We start from the raw sequence: 22,161 nt of genomic DNA, 5'->3' as shown, positions 1-22,161 counted from the left end.
TTTGATAAATGTCTCCGTGGTTATACAATGGAAGTCAAAGGGTGGCAGTTTTGTTTGCTTACCAAGTCTTTAAAATATCTTGGGTTCTGCAAAGAAAAAAAGTCATATATGTTTGGAATGACATGAAGGTGAGTAAATGATGAAAAAAATATTTTTGGATGAACTATCCCTTTAAGTATGTGCCATTTTGCTTCATAATATTCCAGTGAGGGAAAGGGCGGTTTCTCAGTGGCCATCACCATGAGTGGCGCTGTAACTCAGTTCAGAACAGCAGAAGCCAAATAGATTTCACTGCATGCCAAAGCCCAAAAATCTGTTTCTAGAAGAGGAAACCATGGGGCTTACTATTTAGATGAAATCTACCTCCTGCCATGAAGCATTAGCTATTTTCACTAAATCTACACAAGCACTTGATGTAAATTATAATGCATTTATTGATCATCCACGGAACTCACAGGAGCAAGCTTCAATCCACAAATCAGTCAAACACTGGTTTTACCCGCAAGTCGCAGAGTTTATTCGTTTTTAAAATATACATAAACAACATTTTCTGTTTTTAAATACCCCAAATTCCCTCCCATTCCTCCTGTTTTAAGCCCAACCCTCCCCTTAGCCTACATCATTCACTTGCCGTTCTTTTCTTCCCCCTCCCTTCTAGCAGAGAGGGCAGCTACTACCCTCCACAAGAAAAAAATCACTCTAGATGTGCAGCATATTGCTTTTTCTTTTCTTTTTTAAGACATTTGCAAACATAAATTCTACAGTTTGTTTACCGTCCTGGTGTTGGACTGTTCAATAACAGAGTGAGCTGAAACAGCGATGTTCTTCAAGCTGCCCTTCCACTGCAAAACTTAAAAAATACAGAGGACTGTTCTTCCAACCCATGCTGTGGGGAACACAAAGCAGCTACTGAATGGATGTACTTTCAACCCTCTGTTCAGCTGGTCTCTTTTTTTCTTGAACATTCTTATCCCCTCCAGTGGTTGAGTTACTGTGTGAATGGTTGAAACTCCAGTCTGCATTCACCTTTGCTTTTTTCTGTTGGTCTCACTGTACATCTAACCAGTTTTCTCAGATATTCCGCTTCCACTGATGGCATGATGGGCACCCACATTTTCGAATGGATCTGGTTGGTGGACAAGGTTACAATAGGTCCACAGTAGGTGGTTGCAGGCAGGGTTAAGGGCAAAGCTTAACTGCATTACGGCACTAGAGGAAAACTCAACTTAGCATGCATGCACGTTACACACTCAGTTCTACAGTCTGCCCACCAAAGGGTGCGATATCTGTGTGTGTGTGTATGTGCATATGTATGAGCGCTTCTGTGTGTTCGTGTGTGCGAGTTCAGTCTTTCAAGTGTATTGGTTCTTTTGTCTTGCAATTTTTATTAATGCAGTCTTTGAGGCCCGCTGCGCCAGGGCGTCGCGGTCTCATACCCTGGGGGAGTATTTGGGGTTTCTTGGCACCTCGGTGAAAGATTTCAGCTCGTAAGGAATCCCGGCGTCCACCTCGATGGACTTGCGGGAGAATAGCAGCCGGATATCATTGTGCAAGTAGATTTTCCCAGACTTGGAACTCTGGAATCTGAGATATGCAAGCAGAGAGAAGACAAAAACAGGTTTATTCTGCAGCATCGACTTGAATTTAACTACTTATTGCAAGAAACAAATAGAAGTTGCTTCTTTAAAATGAAAAAGAACATTAATATTAGTCAGACAAAGACATCCAGGCAAAGTTTACCTGAGGTGTATCAAGTAGCAGAGAATCTTCTTCCTGTCAGACAAGGAGCCCTCCTGCCCCTCCCCTGACCCCTCTGGCTCCTCCACAGGCACCAGGAAGATACGATGGCGCAAGAAGGTCATGTGATTGACGGGCATGTCCCCAAAATTATACGTCACCAGAAACATTTTTACCACAGTCTTATTAGGGTTAAATAAGGTCTGTGAAACAAACATATAACAGTATTTTAACCGAAGTTTTTGAATTGTCTTGTCATTATAAAGGTAAAGCATGTCATTTTGTTATTCACAGGTTTATTTTCCTGAAGAATTTCACTGAGGTGCCATCAAAACATTCAAACTTAAGTTGGCATAACAACATTGGTTTAACCAATAGCATACGTTTGGGGTGGAGTTATCTGATCGTTGGACCAATGCTAGTTTGGGGAGTGTTTTAGAAAATACGTTTGAAAACAACAAGCATTTGTAAAGCTAATAACGCAAAAATGCTTTCATGAGACACACCGAACATAAACATTTTTGTAAATAAAAGATGTGCAAAACTAACACAGTTAAAGGGATAGTTTACTCAAAAATGAAAATTCTGTCATGAATTACTCACCCTCAATTGGTTCCAGAACTGTATACATTTATTTTTCCTGTACAACCAAATATATATTTGGAAAAAAGTTAGCAACTAAGATTTCTGGGGCACCGTTGACTAGTAGAAAGAAAACTATTTTCTGTTCTGTTAAACACTAAAGAAGATATTTTGAAGAAGTTAGGAAAGAGAAATATTTTTTGACTACCCCAGAAATCTCAGTTGCTAACATTCTTCCAAATATCTTTCGTTGTGTTCAACAGAACAAACGGTGTGTTCCAAATCGCGCACTTATGCACGTTTAGTATTCCATTTGGGACGATACTACCCTTCTAAAATGAGTGCATAGTGCATAGTTTAAGTGCATAGTATGTCATTTGGGACACAGCTAAAGAAATTTATACAGGTTTGGAACTACTTGAAGTTGAGTAATTCATGACAGTACTTTCATTTTTGGGTGGAGTATCCCTTTAAGGAAAAGAAGGAATGCCCACCACTTGAATGGTCCCTGCTTTGGGTACACTGTATCCTTTCTTCCCAAGAGGCTCTAGCAGGATTACCCCCTAAACACAAATATATATGTACTAAATATCAAAAATAGCACAGTACTACACAAAGGATGAGAAAATAATTAAATAAAGGATCCGTATGACACTGAATGTTATCTCTCACACACCAGGAATGGGGACGGGGCGCTGTGCTCTGAGGTGTCATAGTAAGTGACTTGCACAGGTAAAGTGGCGTGTTGCGGACAATAGGAGCCGCTTGCCCCGATCTCTGCCGTGAAGCCCTCTATGCATCCGGATGGAGTGAATCGACCCTTTAGGATCGACTCCTGAATTCACATTCAGACACAGAACAACTATTAAGAAAGGCATCAAAGCATCATCACTTCTGAAATTAAGTTTAAAAGGTCCAATGTGTATTTTTGTAGGATCTATTGACAGAAATGCAATTTAATATACACAACTATGTCTTCAGAGGTGTATAAAGACCTTACATAATAAAGCTTGTTTTAAAGCAAGCAAGCAATAAACATAAGTAAGTTTTATTACCTTAGAATGAGCTATTTCTATCTACATACACTGCGGGTCCCCTTACATGGAATTTGCCATGTTGTTTCTACAGTAGCCCTAAATGGACAAACTGCTCTACAGAGCACATTTTGTAAAGATGTTGTCTCCTTTGGCAAAGAAGCGAAAACGTAACGACATCTTAAACCTATGTCAACCACCTTAGTGATTCGAAAGGGAGGGGTGAGCGGTGAAGTGGGCCGTTGGTTTCAATTCGCAACCTCACATCTTGATGCCGCTAAATTTCATACACTGGACCTTTAATTATGTTGACTGTTATATTGCACTATTCCGTCTTATGACAAAAAAACACACAAAACAGGTCCCATGATAGTTTATAATAAGCATGTTATTTGTAAAGGCTTTAGACTTGGATGTACCTCAAAGTTGCCAAGGAGGGGTCTGCTTATGGATGATAAAGAGGAGATGGAACTACAGGAGCGACTGGTGTCTGTCCTGCGTCCACTGCGCAGCTGTCGACTGTAAAAACAAAACAATAACACCCAAAGGCATTTCTTCATAATATAATCATCATTCAAAATTGTTGCACAACCTCAGATTATTCAAAAAGCAACAGAAATAGGAAATGCATAATTATTGATACTTATAGAATCTTTGTATGTTTTAGAAAAACAAGACGTACGATTTGAGACGACTCCCAGCTTTGAGTCTTCTCCCTACTCGCAAACATTCTGTAGCCGTCTAAAGAGAAGGATGGACAAAGATGTTAAAACTAAGGAATGTGACATCCATTCTAAAAAACTGGACTTGCCTCAACAAATAACTGCACACAACTGTTAGAGTCCATTTTGTGATCACATAAAAACAGATAAATGTTTAAAGTACATTTAATAATTTGCGACATTTGTCATTACTGTTATAGATATGCAAAAGAAAAGTAAAAAACTTAATAAAAGGTGAACAAAGGCCATTATGACATCATAATGTTTACATTTGAATGTGTTGTTTTTAAGTGAATAAAGCTGAAATAATCTGTAAAATGTTTAAACGGAATCTGTTAAGCAATTATTACCTACAAACTGCACTAAAAAATGAACGAATACTTACAGATGACGAGGTGGCTACAATTTCACACATACTGCAGTAGTTCATAATATAGTATCATTCTGATAACCTGCGCTCTCTTTACGTCAGCTAGGCTCATCAATAAACTTTGTATCAAACTCATACATTTTCAGCTATTTTCTGCCTTTATTTCTGTCTATTCATCCTCCCATCTTTATCTTGAACCCTTTTCACTTATTTCTCTTTGTCCCGTTGTCTCATTTCACTGTCCTTCACTTCTTGTTTTATTCCTCCTATTTGGCCTTCCTTCAGTCCTAAACTCAATCTTCAGTCCTGAAGTCAACCTTCAAGCACTGACATTGCCATGGTGAAAGTGACAGCATGAGCCTCTGTAGTCTTTTTAACTCCTCTGACCCCCAATTCAGTCGTTCTGGAACTGAATTTGACCAGAAAAACCTTTATGTGTGCGTGTTAGGTCAGGTGAGGTCGGTCAGAAACAATGGCTCTCTCAATGGGCTTTGTTCTGGTGTCCTGGTGTGATTTTAATGCAGTGGAAAATGAAGAGTTTACTCTAAAATCTCACAATTTCCCTTTCGAATACTTTTTATAATGGGTCAGTAATGAGATGGTGGTTTATTCTTGCCGCCAACATGCTATCTACCAAGTTTAAAACTGTCTTTTTAAACTAAACTATCCCTTATTTCCACTCCTATTCCAAGAACTCAGAAAGTAAAGAACACCTGGCATAATTGTTTGTATATTAAAGGGACAGTTTCCATCATTTATCCCCTCATGTCATTCAAAATGTGTATGTGACACGTTTTTCTTTGGAACACAAAATATATTTTCAGAAATGTCTCTGTGGTTTTGTGTCCATTCAATGGAAGTCAAAGGAGCCAATCTTGTTGGCCACCAATGTTTTTTTATCTTCTTTTGTGTTCTGCTGGTTTGGAACAACATGAGGGTGAGTAAATGATTAAAGAATTAAAATTTTGGGGTAAACTATCCTATTAAAAACTAATTACATTAGCGTAACAGTATACACAGTAAATTGAAGTTGCAATGGAGAATGTGAGACATGTGGACATGCTGCAGTTGGATTTCTACTTGATTAGCTTTTTACCTTTGTGTTCTCCTTCGCTGATGGTAATAGATGGTTCCAGAAGGGTGCACCTTTGGCGTCAGTGCTGCGACAGGATGCTAACCCAAGCCCCGGCGCTAACAATGCCAACCGACAGCGTTTTGATGTGGATGGGCCCTCGTCCTCTGAACAGGACTCTCCTGTATCACTGGACGAGAGAAGTCTTCTCTTGATCGGGCAGGCAGTGGATGACCCTGATGTCAAGCCATTTGCCTCTACTGGAGTTTTCTCGACAGAGCTCAGTCCATTTGAAGAGGAGAAGGTCTTTGTTTCTGATGGTGGAGGAGAGGATTCGAAACTGGCCCCCCATTCGACAGCTTCAGCCGGTGTTGAAAATGGAATGGGTGCCCAACTGCTCTCTGCGGTTCCTAACGTTCCCTTGACCTCCACTAAAAGATTACTGCTGCTATGGCCCTCATCCCGTGGCCCTTCTTTGGAATCAACTGGGATGCTTCCAGCTGTGGAGGCCTCAGTCTGAGGAGTAAGAGGGGTAGGACTCCCCTCACAGTGGCCCCAGTTGGAGTGAGGCCCTTGGGGGTCCACCATGGGTGGAGATTTTGGGGCGAATGTGTCCGGGATGGGCCGGTCATGATTGTGCTGGGCAGGTCGCCGACCAGGTATCATTGGATGTGATGGGGAAAGAGGAGGGGACCTAGGGATTTCTGAGTCTCTGTGCTCGTAAAGTGAACTGGAAAACAGTGGTTCCACCCCAGACCCACACAGCACCTCCCCTTCGGACTCATCATCATCATCTTCATCCATTTGGAAAGGACGCTTGTGGGCGACAGGGACCGGTGCGCCCTCCAGGCCGCGTTTCATGCCTACTCTAATTGGCCGCAGTGTCTCTTGATTTTCTCCGAAACCACCTCTTTGAGAGAGGATGGACAGCTGGTAAACCTTCTGCAGCCGCATCTCTTCTTCTCCGAAGGGCCTGGGAACTGATTGTCGTACTCCGGGCTCCGAGCTTTCGCTCTGAGTGTCAGGCAGAGGTAAATCCCCAGCCTGGGCTGGAAGCTCAACGGGTGGCTCTTTACGAGCCAGTTCCACATGGATGTGACGCATAGTGACTTTGCTTGTGCTGGGTGATTGTTTCAGGGGAAGTTGTGCAGTGTTAAATAATACAACCTCAAGCTCTAGTGAGTTATAGAATGTCTAAATGAGTGCAATAAGGCTGTAAATGAAAAGTAAGCTTCCCGTCTCATAGATGGAAGGCTCTATAGTCCGTGGGTCAGTTGTGGAGCAAGCACAAACTGTTTTCCACAGTGCACACAGCTTCTGAAGTAAAACAAACAAGTAAAACAACTGTAAGTAGATAAAATAAATAATTCAAACAATGCAACAAAATAACTGTATTGACACATATCATGAAATACATTGGCATGCAAGTCAAAAACTGCTAAGAGTGATTTGGGCTGTGTGTCAGTTAGAATATTACTACTAAAACATTGCCATAACACACTCATGGGCATCAATCACTTTATTATTAATACCTTGAAATAAGTTCAAAATTTTCAAGTTTTCAAATGCACACAAACAAAAAATATGAAAAAAAATTGTGCTGCTTTTCGTTTCGCAAGGATTGTCTTATTTATTTTTATTATTTTATATTATTTATTTAATTAAAAATATATTTTATATTTTTGTTATTCAGTTGAATCCAGTGTTAAATTGACAAGTTATTTATTTATTCATAATTTATCTATTTTTTTACTTTGTTTGACTTTGTCAATGTGTTTTCCTGTTATATAATCGTGATCTCAACATTGGGCAAAAAATATTTATCATTTTTGTCATAATTCAGCAGCCTTATCATCTGAAAATCATGACATCAATATCTGTTAGAAAATAATGTGCACAATACATAGATTTCATACATTTCCCTAAAAAGAATCTCAGTTGGTTAAAGGATTAAGGCAACTATCAAAGTTACAAGATACAATTTTACATGATTTTTTACATTTAAATACCTCTTAGCAGATTGTGACTCATATGAGTGTGTGCATGATCATTTTCCCAATTTACGTGCTTCTTGGTGCTTGAAACTTGGCTGCAGACCTTTCCACATCCAGCCCAGCAGCTTTTGTGTTGTGTTGACCTTTGAACCTTGACCCTGACTTTAGCCCCTGAGTTTGGCCATCTCCATCACTGCCCCTCAGATCGAACAACAGCATTCCCAGACACACAGGCAGCGAAGAAGGGCCTGTACAATGACAATAGAGAAACAAAATAACAGATTAAAAGTACATAACATTTATTTCGTGATATTTGCCATTAAACTCAATGAACTATACTCAATGAACATTAGGTCTACCAAGATTTGACAAAAATGACATTTGGTCTGCTTATTAATTATTTTAATTGCATGCTATTTATCCACTTTTTTAAGTTTACTTACCAAGGGCGGTGCGTCAGTGAGGTGGGAGGAGCCTTGCAGAAAGAGCCAATGAATAGGTAATATCCCTCCAACAGCTCCACCCAGATAAGGCCAGCGGCCAATCAGGCCTCCCCTTGTCTCCTGAACGGAGTGAACTGCTCAATGGCTGCATCCTGAGCCAGGCATTCCAGAGACACAACCTGTCAAAAAACAGAGCTGTTAATAAACAACAAATCAGGGACCATGCTAGCAAAAAGTCATTGTTGAACATAATCCGAAATCAGTTGGGCTGACGAGATAAGATGTTGCTTTATGTAACAGATGCCAATCAACTTTTAATCATGTACTATCCAAAACAGGTTCTATCAGTCAAATCAATCCATCAAACAATACATTACACAAATGGGGGAACAATCACGTGACTGACTACCTCATTTTGTGGCAATTGTTTAGGACACATGTTTGAACAGACTGTGTACTGACTGGCTCTCTGTCCGATTCCAAGACTGAACTTTACAAAGCAACAAGACACACAGAGACACACAACAGAGCCTTTGTACTGTCTTACATCACAGAACGGCCAGTCAGGCTCATTAATGATAAAAACAAGAGTACACACATGAACACGCAAGCTTGTGCAGCCATAAGTAAAAAAAACACAGAACATTATTATCATGCAATGTCGCTTTGACTGCAACAGGATGCGAATGACATGTTTTTGTTCCATGTATGTCTTAGTCTTAGTAAATTACCTATTCAAAAAAAGAAAGTTAAGACTGAGTGTAAGCCATCGGTTTCACTGTTGTGTTTAGTGATCATGTCTTGAGGATATAAACACATCAACGTCCACTGAGGGAATAGACTTACAAATTCTTTAACTGACCAGTAAATTATGTTTTAATAATGTAAAGACATACTTATAGCATCTATTTTATGCATCTGCGTGTCATGAATACAATTAAGTGCACTAGGAGTAAAGTGGTAATTGATGGCACACTCAAGTGACACATTATGCATCACATATCTTGCAGTACATCAGGATAATCTAATGAAGCACAAATAGGTCAACCTGTAAAGACGGCTATAATATCACGAAACATGCAATGTATTCAGTGGCCTCTCTAGGGAGGGGCTTATCTCAATTGGGTTAGGCGTGTATGTCCAGAATGGAACACAAGCACATACTGCCTAGTGCCTACTAATAAAGCACTAAACAGTACACATTATGTGAAAACAAAATGTAAACTATAAACATTATTCAATAAAACATACATAAAATCACTGTTGCCACATTACCTCATAACACTGCATGTTTATTTTAAGTATTAAAAGTATTTTAATAAAAACAATAAAAGTATTTTGTGTGAAAATGCGTTAAAATGTAAAAAAAATGACATTACTTGCTCAAGGCATTCTGGGATACAGAAGTCTATTCTGTGCATTTGCCAAAGTGTTCAGGGTACACAATATGCATTATGCACACTATAAAATTAGGGCAAGTAGTATAGTTATATTCCATTTCTATCTCTCTACGCTTATGTTTGGAATAGCAATGGAGATGTATTTGTTAATGCCTATGTCTCATTACTGCATTTGTAAATCTACACAAAAAAGAAGAAGCGGTCGAGGTTGAATATATATTTTAGGTACAACTATGACCGCTAACGGGGAAGACCTCACACTGACATAAGATCTGAAATAACGTTCAGACATACAGAACGGTCTCTCAAAACACCATCCTGAACTCTGATAGACTGACACAAACCAAGACCAGAAGTGTGAATTATACTCGGTGGTCTGTGTACCATGATGATGTAATGCGTTCACAGAGGGTTGCTTTGAATCTCTCAGGCTCAGATAGCACAAACCCTGAACCCCAGTTCAAATACAGCCGAGTTGACACAGACACAAACAGCCACTAGCACACAAGACAGTGTTTACCGGGTCCACACCTACACATGTTTTCCCGGGGATTGAAGATGCAAGTTTGTTTATTCTATGATGCTAGTTTTATAACTAAAATACTCATATGCACTCCTCAGCTACAGACTGAAGTCTCCCTATGAGTCTCAAATGTTTAACTTTTTTCTAGTTTTAGTTGTGACATAAAAGGTTATTGCTGCTTCAGGCCACTTGGTTAATCATATTCCTGAAGGTCTACATGGTTGCATCATGAAAATCTGCATATCTTTTCAGATGTTTACTGAAAACGAATGAGAAAGAACTGCCTTCCAGGTTGAATGCATACATTGAGACATGAAGAGTTCCGTTTAATCGCTCTGCCTCTGAAAAAAATCAAGAATGTGTGTACACCCCCACTCACAGAGAATTCAATACTGACTGAAAAAATACAGAGAGTAACCAAACAGTCAAGGCTAGCAAGGACAGCAGTCAGCGTGATGATATTTTTCCTGGTTACATGGGTTATTTATATTATGTTTAAGGAAAAGCAATGAGTCAAGAATTGGACAAGTCATTTTCATTTTAACATCACGCCTTTCACAGTACAAATAGCTTAAAAGCAGCTTTACAGAAAATAATAATGCTGTGAGCAAGCCAAAAGCGACTATGGTAAAAACTTTCTAAGATGAATTAAATGACTATTTATATATAAATAGTATATACTGTTGGAAAGCTTACGCCCAAAATATTACCTTCAACAATGAATTCTTAAATGCACGGATGCACGTGTTTACAATTACAATGCATAAACTGTATAGTTTTTTATGAAGCGGACGTTATTATATCTGTACTATGCGCACTATATGGTGCACTATACGGGTGATCCATTATACATACACATTCATGTGTATACCTGCATATTTAATGTGTATGTTCAACGTCGTATGTGTATATCTTGTGTATATTGTGTATATACTGTCCATATGTGTATAATGTATATTGTCTTTTTTGTACAGTCTGCTTGCACTGTTCGTCTGCACTACATACTGTCACTTAAGTCTGTTAAGTCATACAGTTGTTTGTCATACAGTTGTCTGTCCAACTGCATTCTACTTTGTATGGAGTACCCAAGACTTTCACTCACCACACGTGGTGATGTGACAATAAGAGTGAGTTGAGTTAAAGGGGTCATATTGCACGGCTAAAACGAATATTATTGTTTGTTTTAGATGTAACGCAATGTGTATACACCATTTAAAGTTTAAAAAATGTTGTATTTTCCACATACCGTGCATGTTTGTATCTCCTCTTTGCCCCGCCTCTCTGAAACGCGCTTATTTTTTACAAAGCTCATCGCTCTGAAAAGCGAGGTGTGCTATGATTGGCCAGTTAACCAGTGCGTAGTGATTGGTCGAATACTGCAAGCGTGTGACGGAAATGTAACGCCTCTTACCATATTCGGAACATCAGGTTCCAAAGCAATTGTACTGACAGGCGATACAATGAGATTTACAATTACGCCCACCTTAACTACGTGTAGATTTGGGCGGTCTTAGTCAAATCATGTTACGAAGTTAAGTAGATTCGCCGGGGTGTGGTGACACGAGGCGTTTCAGGCAGGTCTGGTTGAGCATTCGCTTTTAGATAGAATGCATCTTTTGTTCCCACACTTTCATTTGTGCAATTTTACGTGTCTAATACATGCATGGGCAACTTATAACACACCAAAAACACAGAAAAACACGTACTTCCGCCATATGACCCATTTAAAGAAAGTAAAAAACACTTCTTGGAAAAAAACTAATTTAAAAATGAAAATTCTGTCATCATTTACTCACCCTCTTTTCATTTCAAACCTGTATGACTTTCTTTCTTCCGCAAAACACAAAAGAAGATATTTTGAAGAAAGTTGGTAACTGAACAGCGACGATACCCATTCACTTCAATTGTATTGACACAAAACCAATGCAGGTCAATGGGTACTGTCGCTGATCTGTTTCACAACATTCTTCAAAATATCTACTTTTGCGTTTTGCAGAAGAAAGTCATACAAGTTTGAAATGACAAGAGGGTGAGTAGGCTAAATGATGACAGAATTTTCATTTTTGGGTGAACTATCCCTTTAAAGATTCAAAACATTTAAGGAGTAAACTTGCGGTAAAACAAAAAGCCATCTTAAAACTCTAAATAGAACTAAATACACCAATTTGCTTTCTAATAAAATATTTTAGGACCATCTGCATGCCAAATCTCCTCACGAGTAGCTTCTTATTTGGTAGATAAGCCATTACTCTTTTCAGCTATTACTGCAATGTTCCCAATAAAGCATCACCAAAACAAACACAATGCCTCACAGCTGAAAAACTCCCTTCCTACACTGTATCCTCATGAAATCACAAAGACCTGCACATACCCATGTACATCAACAGATGTTGTTACACAAACAATAAAGACAATGAATCGATAATAACGGCGTGAGAAACAGTGAGTCAGAAGTGTGAGTATAAACTCTATTCTTAAGCCTACACTGATGATGTGTATGCCCTCGAGGGTTTGGCAAGAACACCTGGCATTTACAACATAGGAAGTCATAATGTCTACATGAAGAGGAAAGACTAAAGCGCTCACAAGCGCACCTCCGAGTTGTGCTTATCTACCAGCAGCTAAAAGCCTGTCGGTTAGCAAAACCGAGGGCTGAAATATTATCTCTAGACACGACAAGGGTAATGATGTCATTGATTCATTTGTGCCTTGACAGCTAAGGCATTAGGAAACAAGAGTGATTTTCAGACAGGTGTTCCTTTAAAATGATTTTGATGAATATGTAGATCAATATATTTTAAGTTGAGGTCACTGTTACTTTTTAATGCTTTTTTTAAATCGCCTTCTAAATAACATTAAATATAGCCTTACAAGGAATGCAAAGCAGTGGACACTGCTTGACACTGTTGACATTTCATGTCAACCACCCATAAACACAAACACAACACAAGTTCACTGTGACCTTCCAACCTACCTCTCTAGGAACTCCTGTCCTCTCCTCCGCGACAGTTTCTTCTTCCTGTCTGTCGAAACTCTCCAGTCGTGATTGTTATTACTTCAACGCTGTGAGTTGAAAGGTTACTTGCCAGGTCTCTCTGTTCCTCCCCTGAGAGAATGAGATATTCATAGAAAAGAAATATACAAGGTTTATTTAAGAGTCAAACAATCTAAAGTGGAACATCTCTCTCTGTTTATGCTCTCGTCCCTGCTATTCTGGTATGCCCAACTGAGAATTTCTCTTCCCACCCCTCACTCTCTCTCTCTCTCTCTCTCTTTCTTTCTTTCAATAACTCACACACAAAACCTCTCTCTCAAGCTCTCTTTGGCACATGCATATAAACTCTGTAACCCCCCCACACTTTGCTTCTAGCTTCCCCCAACCACCTCGCACTCATCCCCCCCCCCCCTTAAATAACTTGAACACAATGAAAGCAGCTTTGGTGTACCGCTTCAGCCCCCCTCCCTTTCTGTGCCGAGTGCTCTCTGCTGCTTGCAAAATTTCTCACCACTTGTTTTCTCTCTCTCTCTCTTTGCTCTGCTTTTCCTTTATAGCCTACTTCCTCTCAGCTGGTTAGTGAAGGCGTGCTCGCTTGCTCAGTCAGCACACAACTCATGTATGAGGTGGGTGCTGTGATGTGATTGGCTGGAGGGAGGGATCCTGATGCCATGGCAGCTGTCCTGATAGGTGTGAAATACTGAAAGCCCCGCCCACCTGTTCTGCTTGTTTTGCAAACCCAATGTATTCTCTCATAGAGCTTTAGTGAGTTATTGTGTGTTGATGCCAATGTGAGTGTGTGTTTAATACACTCCACCGCAACCAGTTTGTGTTTTTGGTGATGCGCACGCACACAAATGCACAGTTCTCTGTCAGTTCTGTTAAAACCTATTTAAACATTACAAAAAAATAAAGATCTTAAGTAAGGAAATGCTATATGGTGTTGTAAGATTTTGTAGCCTAAGCGTTGAGGTAAAAAAAAGCTAGTTTGTGTATTATCATACATAGTAAAAGACAAAAGAATAAGAAAAAAAAGAGAAGTGTACAGCATAACGGATACATCATTGCGTGAATCATGTTATCAGTCCTTTCACAGACTTCTGAGACTTCTACTGGGTGTGAAGACATGGATGCGTTGTGTCTGTGTGTGCAGGCAATGTGTCACTAGCTAGACCTCTTTCAATTGCATGCAGCATCTTCCAAATAAGGATCAGCAATTCCACATGCACTTAAATAAAAGCTTTAGCACATGTTGGACGCAGACACAGATTAATTTCATCTCTTTACATACAGTGAATGGCAAAGGAGTGGGGGAGGGGGTACAGCGAGCTTATATTGAGAATGCATGAGGGGGTTTCTTGTGTACGTGGGTGTGAGAAAGGTAGACTGTCAAAAATGACAAACATAAATGTGTGGAATGCTCAAAGTGGAGGGTTATTCACACAAAAGTGCTGTGAGGTGCAAAGTTCTGATGTCTTTTACTAGTTGTGGTGTTTAGACCGGCTTAAATTGAAAACATTCCTTGCAGAGACACTCACAGCCACTTCTGTGCCCAAATAAGGAGTGCTTGGGGGCGTGGCCTGAGACACAGGCTCTCAGCTGGCTGAGTTCAGAGCAAAACACAACACAACCAGAAAAGTGCACGAAAATACACACACGCAATGTCAGTGACATTCAAGTATACGTTTGTTCTATGCTGCTGGCTAAACACTGAAGGAGATGACAACCCTGCTTTCACCAAGCTCTCAAAAACAGGTTTTATTCTTTTGAACATTTCCCCAGAAGCTATTCTGAGCTGGGTTGACACAACTGGTGTATGAGGGCTGTTGAAGCTCACAGCTAGTCAGCTACATTCTAACCCTTCCCTTCCTTCAAGTTCCTGGCGTTCTTTTTTGGTCAACCATATTTGAACTATCCTGATAATTAAGTCAATACTGAATTTGACAAAACCAACTAGATATTTACATTTCTCTGACAACATGAGAAGAGCTTGTCTGACACTACAGTTTCTATGTATTTGCTAGGTGGGTAACAGGGTGTTTTGGAGGGTGCTTTTTGGCAGATAAGGTTAAGGGAACAGTTCACCCAAAAATGAAAATTCTGTCTTCATTTACTCACCCTAAAGTTGTTCCAAATATGATAAATGTCTTTGTTCGGAGGAACACAATGATATTTGGAAGAATGCTTTTAACAAAACAGTTCTTGGCAACCATTGACTACCATTGAAGGAAAATTTGCTTTATAGTTGTTTTGTGATGTTGAACACAAAAGAAGATATTTTGAAGAATGTAGGAAAGCAAACAGTTCTGGGGAACTTATGACCACCATCATACTTTTTTTCTACTATGGTAGTCAATGTTGGTTTGGTTACAAGCATTCTTCCAAATACCTTTCTTTGTGTTCATTGGAACAAATACATTTATACAAATCTGGAACAACTCGAGGGGGAGTTTTCATAAGGTTGCTAGATGGTTATTTCTTTACCCTAGTCAAAATAACCCACCCTAGCCCCTAGTTAGGTTCTGGGCACCTCCTTGTAAGTCAATAAATATTTTGTCTACTTTCTTTCTGCTGTTTGTATGACAGTTGCATATACAGTGGTTATGAATATAAAAGTTGTAAACAATATAAGTAATACATGTTATGTAGTTACAGTAGCAGCCATTTCAACCAGATTCTAAGTCCCACCAGACTGACGCTGTTATAGTCAGCTGCTCAACTTCCTGTTTTCCACTTCAATGAGCCAAGTGAGAACACACAAAAGCTATAGTCCTGTGCTCTCTGCTACACTATCGCACACCAGTGTAAAAACATAGAATGTGATTTCTGCTGCTAGTCACACCTTCAGTCTAATGACACTTTTCTCACTCCATAATTCTCACTTCTGACGTTGCCACTTGTGCAAAGAATAAAGAGTAAACTAGAATAAAGGTTACACTTATGGAGCAAGGCACAAAGGAGACCAAGTCTGCTCTAGAGATGAGCAGAGTGTTCCAGAAGTCAATGTGCCCTATTCACAGAAAGCAAAGGTATTTAGAGAAATGAAACAGCAGTCTGTCGCTCATATTTATGCGTCTGTTTTTACGCATCTCTATAACAAAACAATGGTGTTAAAGGTCCAGTGTATGGAATTTAGAGCCATCTAGTGGTGAGATAGCAAATTGCAACTAACGTTCACTCCAGTCCACCCCTGCCTTTCTAAGCATTATGGCTGGCTCTCACAGGACTAATATGTCGTCACGTTTTCGCTTCTTTGCCAAAGAAGATAACGTATTTACCAAGGGGACCCATGGTGTATGTAGCTAGAAATAGCTCATTCTAAGGTAATAAAAATATAAATAGATAGAAAACACCTAATATAAGGCACTAAAACAATGAGGCTTTAAAAATCTATAAGGAATCAATTGGGGGGGTTATGTGGTCTATACACTTCGGCCGTAAAAAAGGCTATATATTAAGGTTAGATGTTTTGTAGCACCTGACACTGATTAATGATGACTATCATGCTCTTGGTATAACACTCCCTGAGGTGGGGGTGGCGGATGACAAATTTACTTCACACTGTAATAGAGTAAGGGCAAAAAGGAGGTAAGAAAAACATGGTGCTTTTGAGTGCAAAACAGGATCAAATTTAACTACAATGTAATATACAGAGACCAGTGCACTGCTAAAATAGCCTGTGACAATACATCAGAATTTAATTTCAGAGAAACATTTCTAGAACAAAATGAGCGGGCACTATCACTTTTCTTTAGTGCTTTGATTTTTACCCACTGCTAATTCTAAATAATGAACAGATTAGTAAGTTAGGACATGCTCACGCACACACACAAACGCACATGCCTGCGCTGGCAGTGGCACACCCATGTATTTAATCATGTGATACTGCTGCGGGTCAATCCTTTGTTATTTAAATCTCTATCAAAGCCATTACGATGAAACCTGAAAGTTGATCTCAGATCAGGGAAGGGGTTAAATGTTGAGGGAGGTGACCAGCAAAATGGGTTTGGCTATCAAAGTTAACCTACTATGGCAGCTCTAGGGCTATTTAAAGAAGTCAAGGTCCGCACGTTTATCTCAAGTCACACTTGACACACATGCATCGGAATCACAAAGGATATTCAAATGTTACAAATGCAAAGAATTTTCTAAATAGATTTCATACATGATGTTTCATCAAAATGTTTAGTTGTGCTTGTCCATGCAAAACCTCCTACCACAATGCAAAGACGTTCTGGGTGGTTGCCAGGGCACCTTGCTAAGATGTTATGAGTGTTTTAGCATGTTGCTATGTGGTTGCTAGGTGGTTATCTACTTGCCGTGACACTTTAGCTACATGCTGAAGATTAATACTTAAGATTAAAGGGTTTAAAGGGGTTTGTGTTCCGAAGATGAACGGAGGTCCTAGGGTTGTCAAACGACTTGAGGGTGAGTAATTCGTGACAGAATTTTCATTTTTTGGCAGAGTTTCCCTTAAAACTACAAAACCCTAAAAACAGTAATGCTTGCCTTAGCATGCACCACTAACTGTCGTCACCTCAAACTAGAACAAGTGAAGCGTCAATACTTCATACAGAATCTAACCAGTGAAGGGTTGTCAAGAGAATAATGGAACTGAACCAGCACCACCCTCATTCTCATCAAGACGAGAGAAAGAGAATACATTGCATCTACGGGAGATGTTGAATTGAAACCCTTCATTCAACATTTACACATATATCGGTTGCAGAAGCAGAATTGCTGCAAGTCTTAATGCCCTCACGCTGAAGAATTTTCAACACGCTTTTGCTTCCTACATCAGCTCGACGTGGCTTATCTTCTGTGCAGCAGCTATTCCTAACATGCATTTTCCCTCACCAACCCAATGATGTAACACATGCTTCTGCTGATAGCCACACTAAAAGAGGTCACATAGCAAGGACATTAGGAGACTGCCTCGTTTCCACTGAGCAGTACGGTTCTGTACAGTACAGTATGGTACGCTTCGTTACGGGTAACCATTATCAGGCTTGCGTTTCCACTGACAACAGGTAGGCTTGGTGTACACCGGAAAGTAGCGATCAACGTCATTCTCACGCAACAAAGCAATCTGTAAATGATAATGGCGCTTCCTGTGTTGCCGTTCCCCCAAAGAGTATAGATACCAAGAGGCGCAACTTTGAGAGAAAACAGCGCGGTTGCCATTTTGGGGTGAAAATGCTTGACAAGGTTTCTAGCGAGCCACGGCTTTTGTCGTCATGTATTATCATCATTCAGGTTGAATTTCAGCTTTAATGTTTTATTTTTTAAACAAAGCAGCTGATATTGCCATCGCCACAGCAGAAAGCAGAATCGCTTTCACCCCTAAATGGCGGAAACGCAGGGCGCAGGTGTCCCAATGGAACGTTCTATTGAGTTTCGCCTCTTGGTATCTATACTCTTTGGTTCCCCTTGTAGCACGCGCAAGTGACGATTCTCTGTAAACCAATCAGCGTTCTGCAGTGAGACTAGCTCCACCCATTAGGTTCCGGTACTATTGGTACTACTGTGCTAGGTACCCTTACGAAAGGGTCCCAAAAAAGTGGTACGGTACGGTTCGCTATTTTGGCACCTTTCACAGTGGAAACGGAAAAAATTGCGTACCCTAGTGAACCGTACCATATGGAGGAATTTCATATGTCTTTATGTTTTTGATCATTATTCACCATGTATTGCTCTTCGTTTTAAACACATTTGTATGATATTCAGAAAAGCACCCTGCACAGCTGTGTTTTTGATGTCTGGCAGTGTTTATGAAATCTGGGGACTTTTTCCGGCCCCAACCCTACAGTATGACCAAATCTGGGCATGTTCCGCCCCGTTACTATGACTATAATCTACATTGAGCAAGGCCACAGTTTTACCACAGGAGGTGAAGAAGGGGAAACAGGTCATGATGACCATTACATAATTGTGGTGGGCGAGGATATATAAAAATATATTTTAAAAATTAGGTAATAGCCAGCCTACCACGAATAAATACGCACCTTGTTGCCTGGGATATATTGGTGGCAGAAAATAACAATTGGTTAATAAAAATAAGAGATAACGGGAATCTACCTGATTGGTTTTTAGAAAGGACCACCTTTCAGACATTTTACTATAACTGTAGACTGAAAACACTTGGTTTTTAGATGACTTGGAACATCTCACTTTGTTTGACTCGAGCAAATAAAGTTAACTCCTTGACACCCGGACCTTCTTTGTCTGAGAGATTTTTTGAACTACAAGACTGATATTTTTCCACAACAACCACTCAGTGGAAACGAGGCATAAGAGCACTGGTGATAAAGGGCAAGGTTCTACCTGCAGTTATGGGCCATTTATTACAGAGTGAGAGAGAGAGAGACCCTCTGGACCACTGCTAATCATTTTGGGGGACAATGAACATGGCTCTGCAGCTCTCCATTGTGCTATTCCATTGACATCCTGTCTGGCATTAGTAATGAGCAGGATGGATGCATTTACATTATTCACACAACCTGTACGCCCATTCGCAAAATTCTGATGCTAATCCCTCTCTCTCTTTAACAAAATGTTATTGATATTATTGATAATAAGAAAAAACACAATGGGCTCTGAGTTTATTCAACAGTAGTCTATTGTGTAGCATGCAGGCAAACCTTTACAAAGAAAGCCAAGCAGAATTTATAATACAAGAATAGGCCCATTGCTAGAGGTGCATGACAGAAATAAAATCCTCCACATTTCAGTCTCAAAGATTCCAGTAAACCTACATTTCATTTCATTTCATTACATTATATTTATTCATTTGGCAGACGCTTTTATCCAAAGCGACTTACAAGTAGGAGAGCATATAAACATTTAGTCAACAAGCTAAACAGTACCGTTAGTTTACAAACCTAAATTTAACACCAGAACAAAAACTACAAAGGGGAATAATGACTGGGAAAGAAAACGAACATGTGCACTGATGAAAGTTGCCCTCAGTGGATGAAATAGCACGAATCAGACAAAGCAGAAACGCCCCCTGCGCATGAACATACAGCAGCTCCAGTATGCATTGTGTGCAGATTCATGATCATGCTGTGATTAATCTTCCATTATTATACACAAGTGAGATTATCTCAAATACCATCGATGAATAAAGAAACAGTAAATCATTATATGAGACCAAGGAATCATTACATCATTTAAGGTCAAATAAAGAGCTAATGAATGAAGATTAATATGGTGTTTACATGATTGATCAGTCAGACAGATCTCAGGGCTATCCTGTAATTTGGCCATTATGAATTAATCTCATCATTACAATATCCGATTCCATATGGTGAAGTGAAATGAGAGTGATTTAAAAGAGGATGGCAACACAAAGAGAATCAGACTGGTTACTTACCCACAGCAAATCTATGAACGCAATGACAAGGGTAGCAGCAGTCAGCAAACTAACATTCCCATCATAACGTTATATGGACGAGGAGTTTGATCTTATTTTAGACAGCAGACGAGATCTCAGTACCTTCTGCTTAATCGACGACAAAACTATCTGCGCTTTGTAACGACGATATATTTGGGCGATGATTATATAAAAACGTTAACACGAGATCCTGGGTTTCAAAGGTCGACAGAGCTGTTTTAATGACCTTTCTTCTCCTTTTCGCGTCCTGTAACTACCTCTGCCAACGGGCCTTTCTATTTTCTGTTGGTCTGTTGGTCCAAAGCCCTCGCCCATTAAACGATCCTGTCCCTTTAAAAAACAATACTTCCGGGATTTTCTGAAAAATAACTCGGGGGAGGGACGTTCGAACAGCTGAAAGGCTGTCATTTAAGCGATTGGTCGCTTTCTCGTCCACGAACCAATGAAAGTTGTGTAAAAATACAGGCTTTGAATATATTTGCATACATTTAATATATTTCGACAAAAGGCGTTTTCATTGGTTCCAGGGGAGGCGACGTCATGTCAAGCCACGCCCCAGTACACGTGCTATTTGTTCCATTTACTTCGCTTTGGTGGGGAACTCTATGGATAACAGGAGACAGAAATAGGGTTTATGTAACGATGCACTTGTAATATTTCGTTAAAAATATTAGCATTAGTTATTTTTGCACGCGCCAAAGCACGTCATACACATGATGCTGATACAAGCAACCTAAATTATTCGGAGCTGAAATCAATCTGAGCTGTTATTTAGTTATCTAATACAGCATACAAAATGACTTTTAACATAATAGTGCTCGCGTTTAAACCAATTCACACGATAATCTTTGTTTATTCCTCTTTGGTCTGTTTAAAACATGTATTTACTAAACCAGGCATATTTTGTGATCGCATTGTTCATGTGAAGATCCCATCTAAGGCTGATCTCTATTCTTGTTCACGGTTACTTCCTCTGTCGTTTTAAAACGAACGTAAATCCATTTATATGGTTTTACAACGAAGCAGCATAAGTTTACCGTTAGATGGCGCAATTGTGCTTTAAATGGGACATCAAATCACTTCTGTACAGTCCAACTGACATAAGGCTATTACATTTACATTACATTTTACAGTTAGTCATTTAGCAGACGCTTTTATCCAAAGCGACTTACAGATGAGGGAAACAATGGAAGCAATTCGAACAACATAAGGACAACAAAAAGCATAAGTGCAATAAAAGAAAACTGGTCTCATATAGCCTACCACAGTATACAGAGCTAAGTTTTTTTTCTTTTTTTTTAAGAGTAGAAAAGAGATAGAAGTCAGAACTGATCAGTCAGGTGTTGACGGGAGAGATGTGTTTTCAGACGGCTCTTAAAGATGGATACAGAATCTGCTGATCTTGTAGCAGCGGGCAGATCATTCCATAAATGTGGAACAGATACAGAGAAGGTACGTGAGAGAGATTTTTTACCTGTTTCGGATGGCACCATAAGACGTCGTTCGTTTGCAGAGCGTAGGGATCTGGCGGGTATATAAGTCTGCATTAGCGAGTGAAGGTAAGGGGGTGCTATTAAAATAACAGTTTGATTATGAAATTGAAAAAATAAAATATAACGACCTGCATTTATTGTTGTTGTCGATTGATTGTTTGCGTTTCCATTTTGTACACATTAGTGCATAGATACTTCTTTATATTTATTGGCGAATGCAGAACAACGAAGAGCATGAGGTGCAATAAAAACGGTGCAATTTTTTCCTTTACGAAAGAAAGACCACCAGATTATGTTCCATATAAGAAAAGTATCTACAGTATACTCTTTTATGGGGGCTTTACACACCTGTGAGCGTCCTAAACGTTATTGGACACATTATCCTTTAGATCCGCCCATA

General features: G+C 39.6%; 1 protein-coding gene across 5 annotated transcripts; it reads right to left on the bottom strand.

The window, feature by feature from the left end:
• Positions 1-496: 496 nt before the first annotated feature.
• On the bottom strand, positions 497-20,589 carry LOC130547454 (atos homolog protein B). Of its 5 annotated transcripts, none has more exons than XM_057323433.1 (11): positions 20,248-20,589; positions 12,852-12,983; positions 7,955-8,133; positions 7,527-7,759; positions 5,542-6,834; positions 4,036-4,094; positions 3,773-3,872; positions 2,996-3,154; positions 2,814-2,882; positions 1,741-1,940; positions 497-1,584 (listed from the first exon to the last, which is right to left on the bottom strand). In XM_057323433.1, the coding sequence occupies exons 5-11, from the start codon at positions 6,619-6,621 to the stop codon at positions 1,431-1,433; spliced, it is 1,821 nt and encodes a 606-aa protein (XP_057179416.1). In that variant the 5' UTR covers positions 6,622-6,834; positions 7,527-7,759; positions 7,955-8,133; positions 12,852-12,983; positions 20,248-20,589; the 3' UTR covers positions 497-1,430. The 5 variants fall into 5 exon arrangements, with proteins under 5 accessions (XP_057179416.1, XP_057179400.1, XP_057179424.1 ...); XM_057323417.1 differs by having other exon boundaries at positions 7,582-7,759; XM_057323441.1 differs by having other exon boundaries at positions 5,542-6,831; positions 7,582-7,759.
• Between the last annotated feature and the right edge of the window lie 1,572 nt (positions 20,590-22,161).

This window comes from Triplophysa rosa, linkage group LG2 (assembly GCF_024868665.1).
Source record: "Triplophysa rosa linkage group LG2, Trosa_1v2, whole genome shotgun sequence".
Taxonomy (NCBI): domain Eukaryota; kingdom Metazoa; phylum Chordata; class Actinopteri; order Cypriniformes; family Nemacheilidae; genus Triplophysa; species Triplophysa rosa.
Note: the sequence above shows the minus strand (reverse complement) of the source record. Positions and strands in the feature narration are given on the sequence as shown.

Bases quoted from the DNA above. Each gene is read 5' to 3' on its own strand.
- LOC130547454 (XM_057323433.1), bottom strand. From the start codon at position 6,621: ATGCGTCACATCCATGTGGAACTGGCTCGTAAAGAGCCACCCGTTGAG. The intron at 2,883-2,995 runs GTGTGTGAGAGA...ATTTGTGTTTAG, and splicing joins GCGCCCCGTCCCCATTCCTG to GGGGTAATCCTGCTAGAGCC. The intron at 1,941-2,813 runs GTGGGCATTCCT...TTTGTTTCACAG, and splicing joins AAGCAGGGACCATTCAAGTG to ACCTTATTTAACCCTAATAA.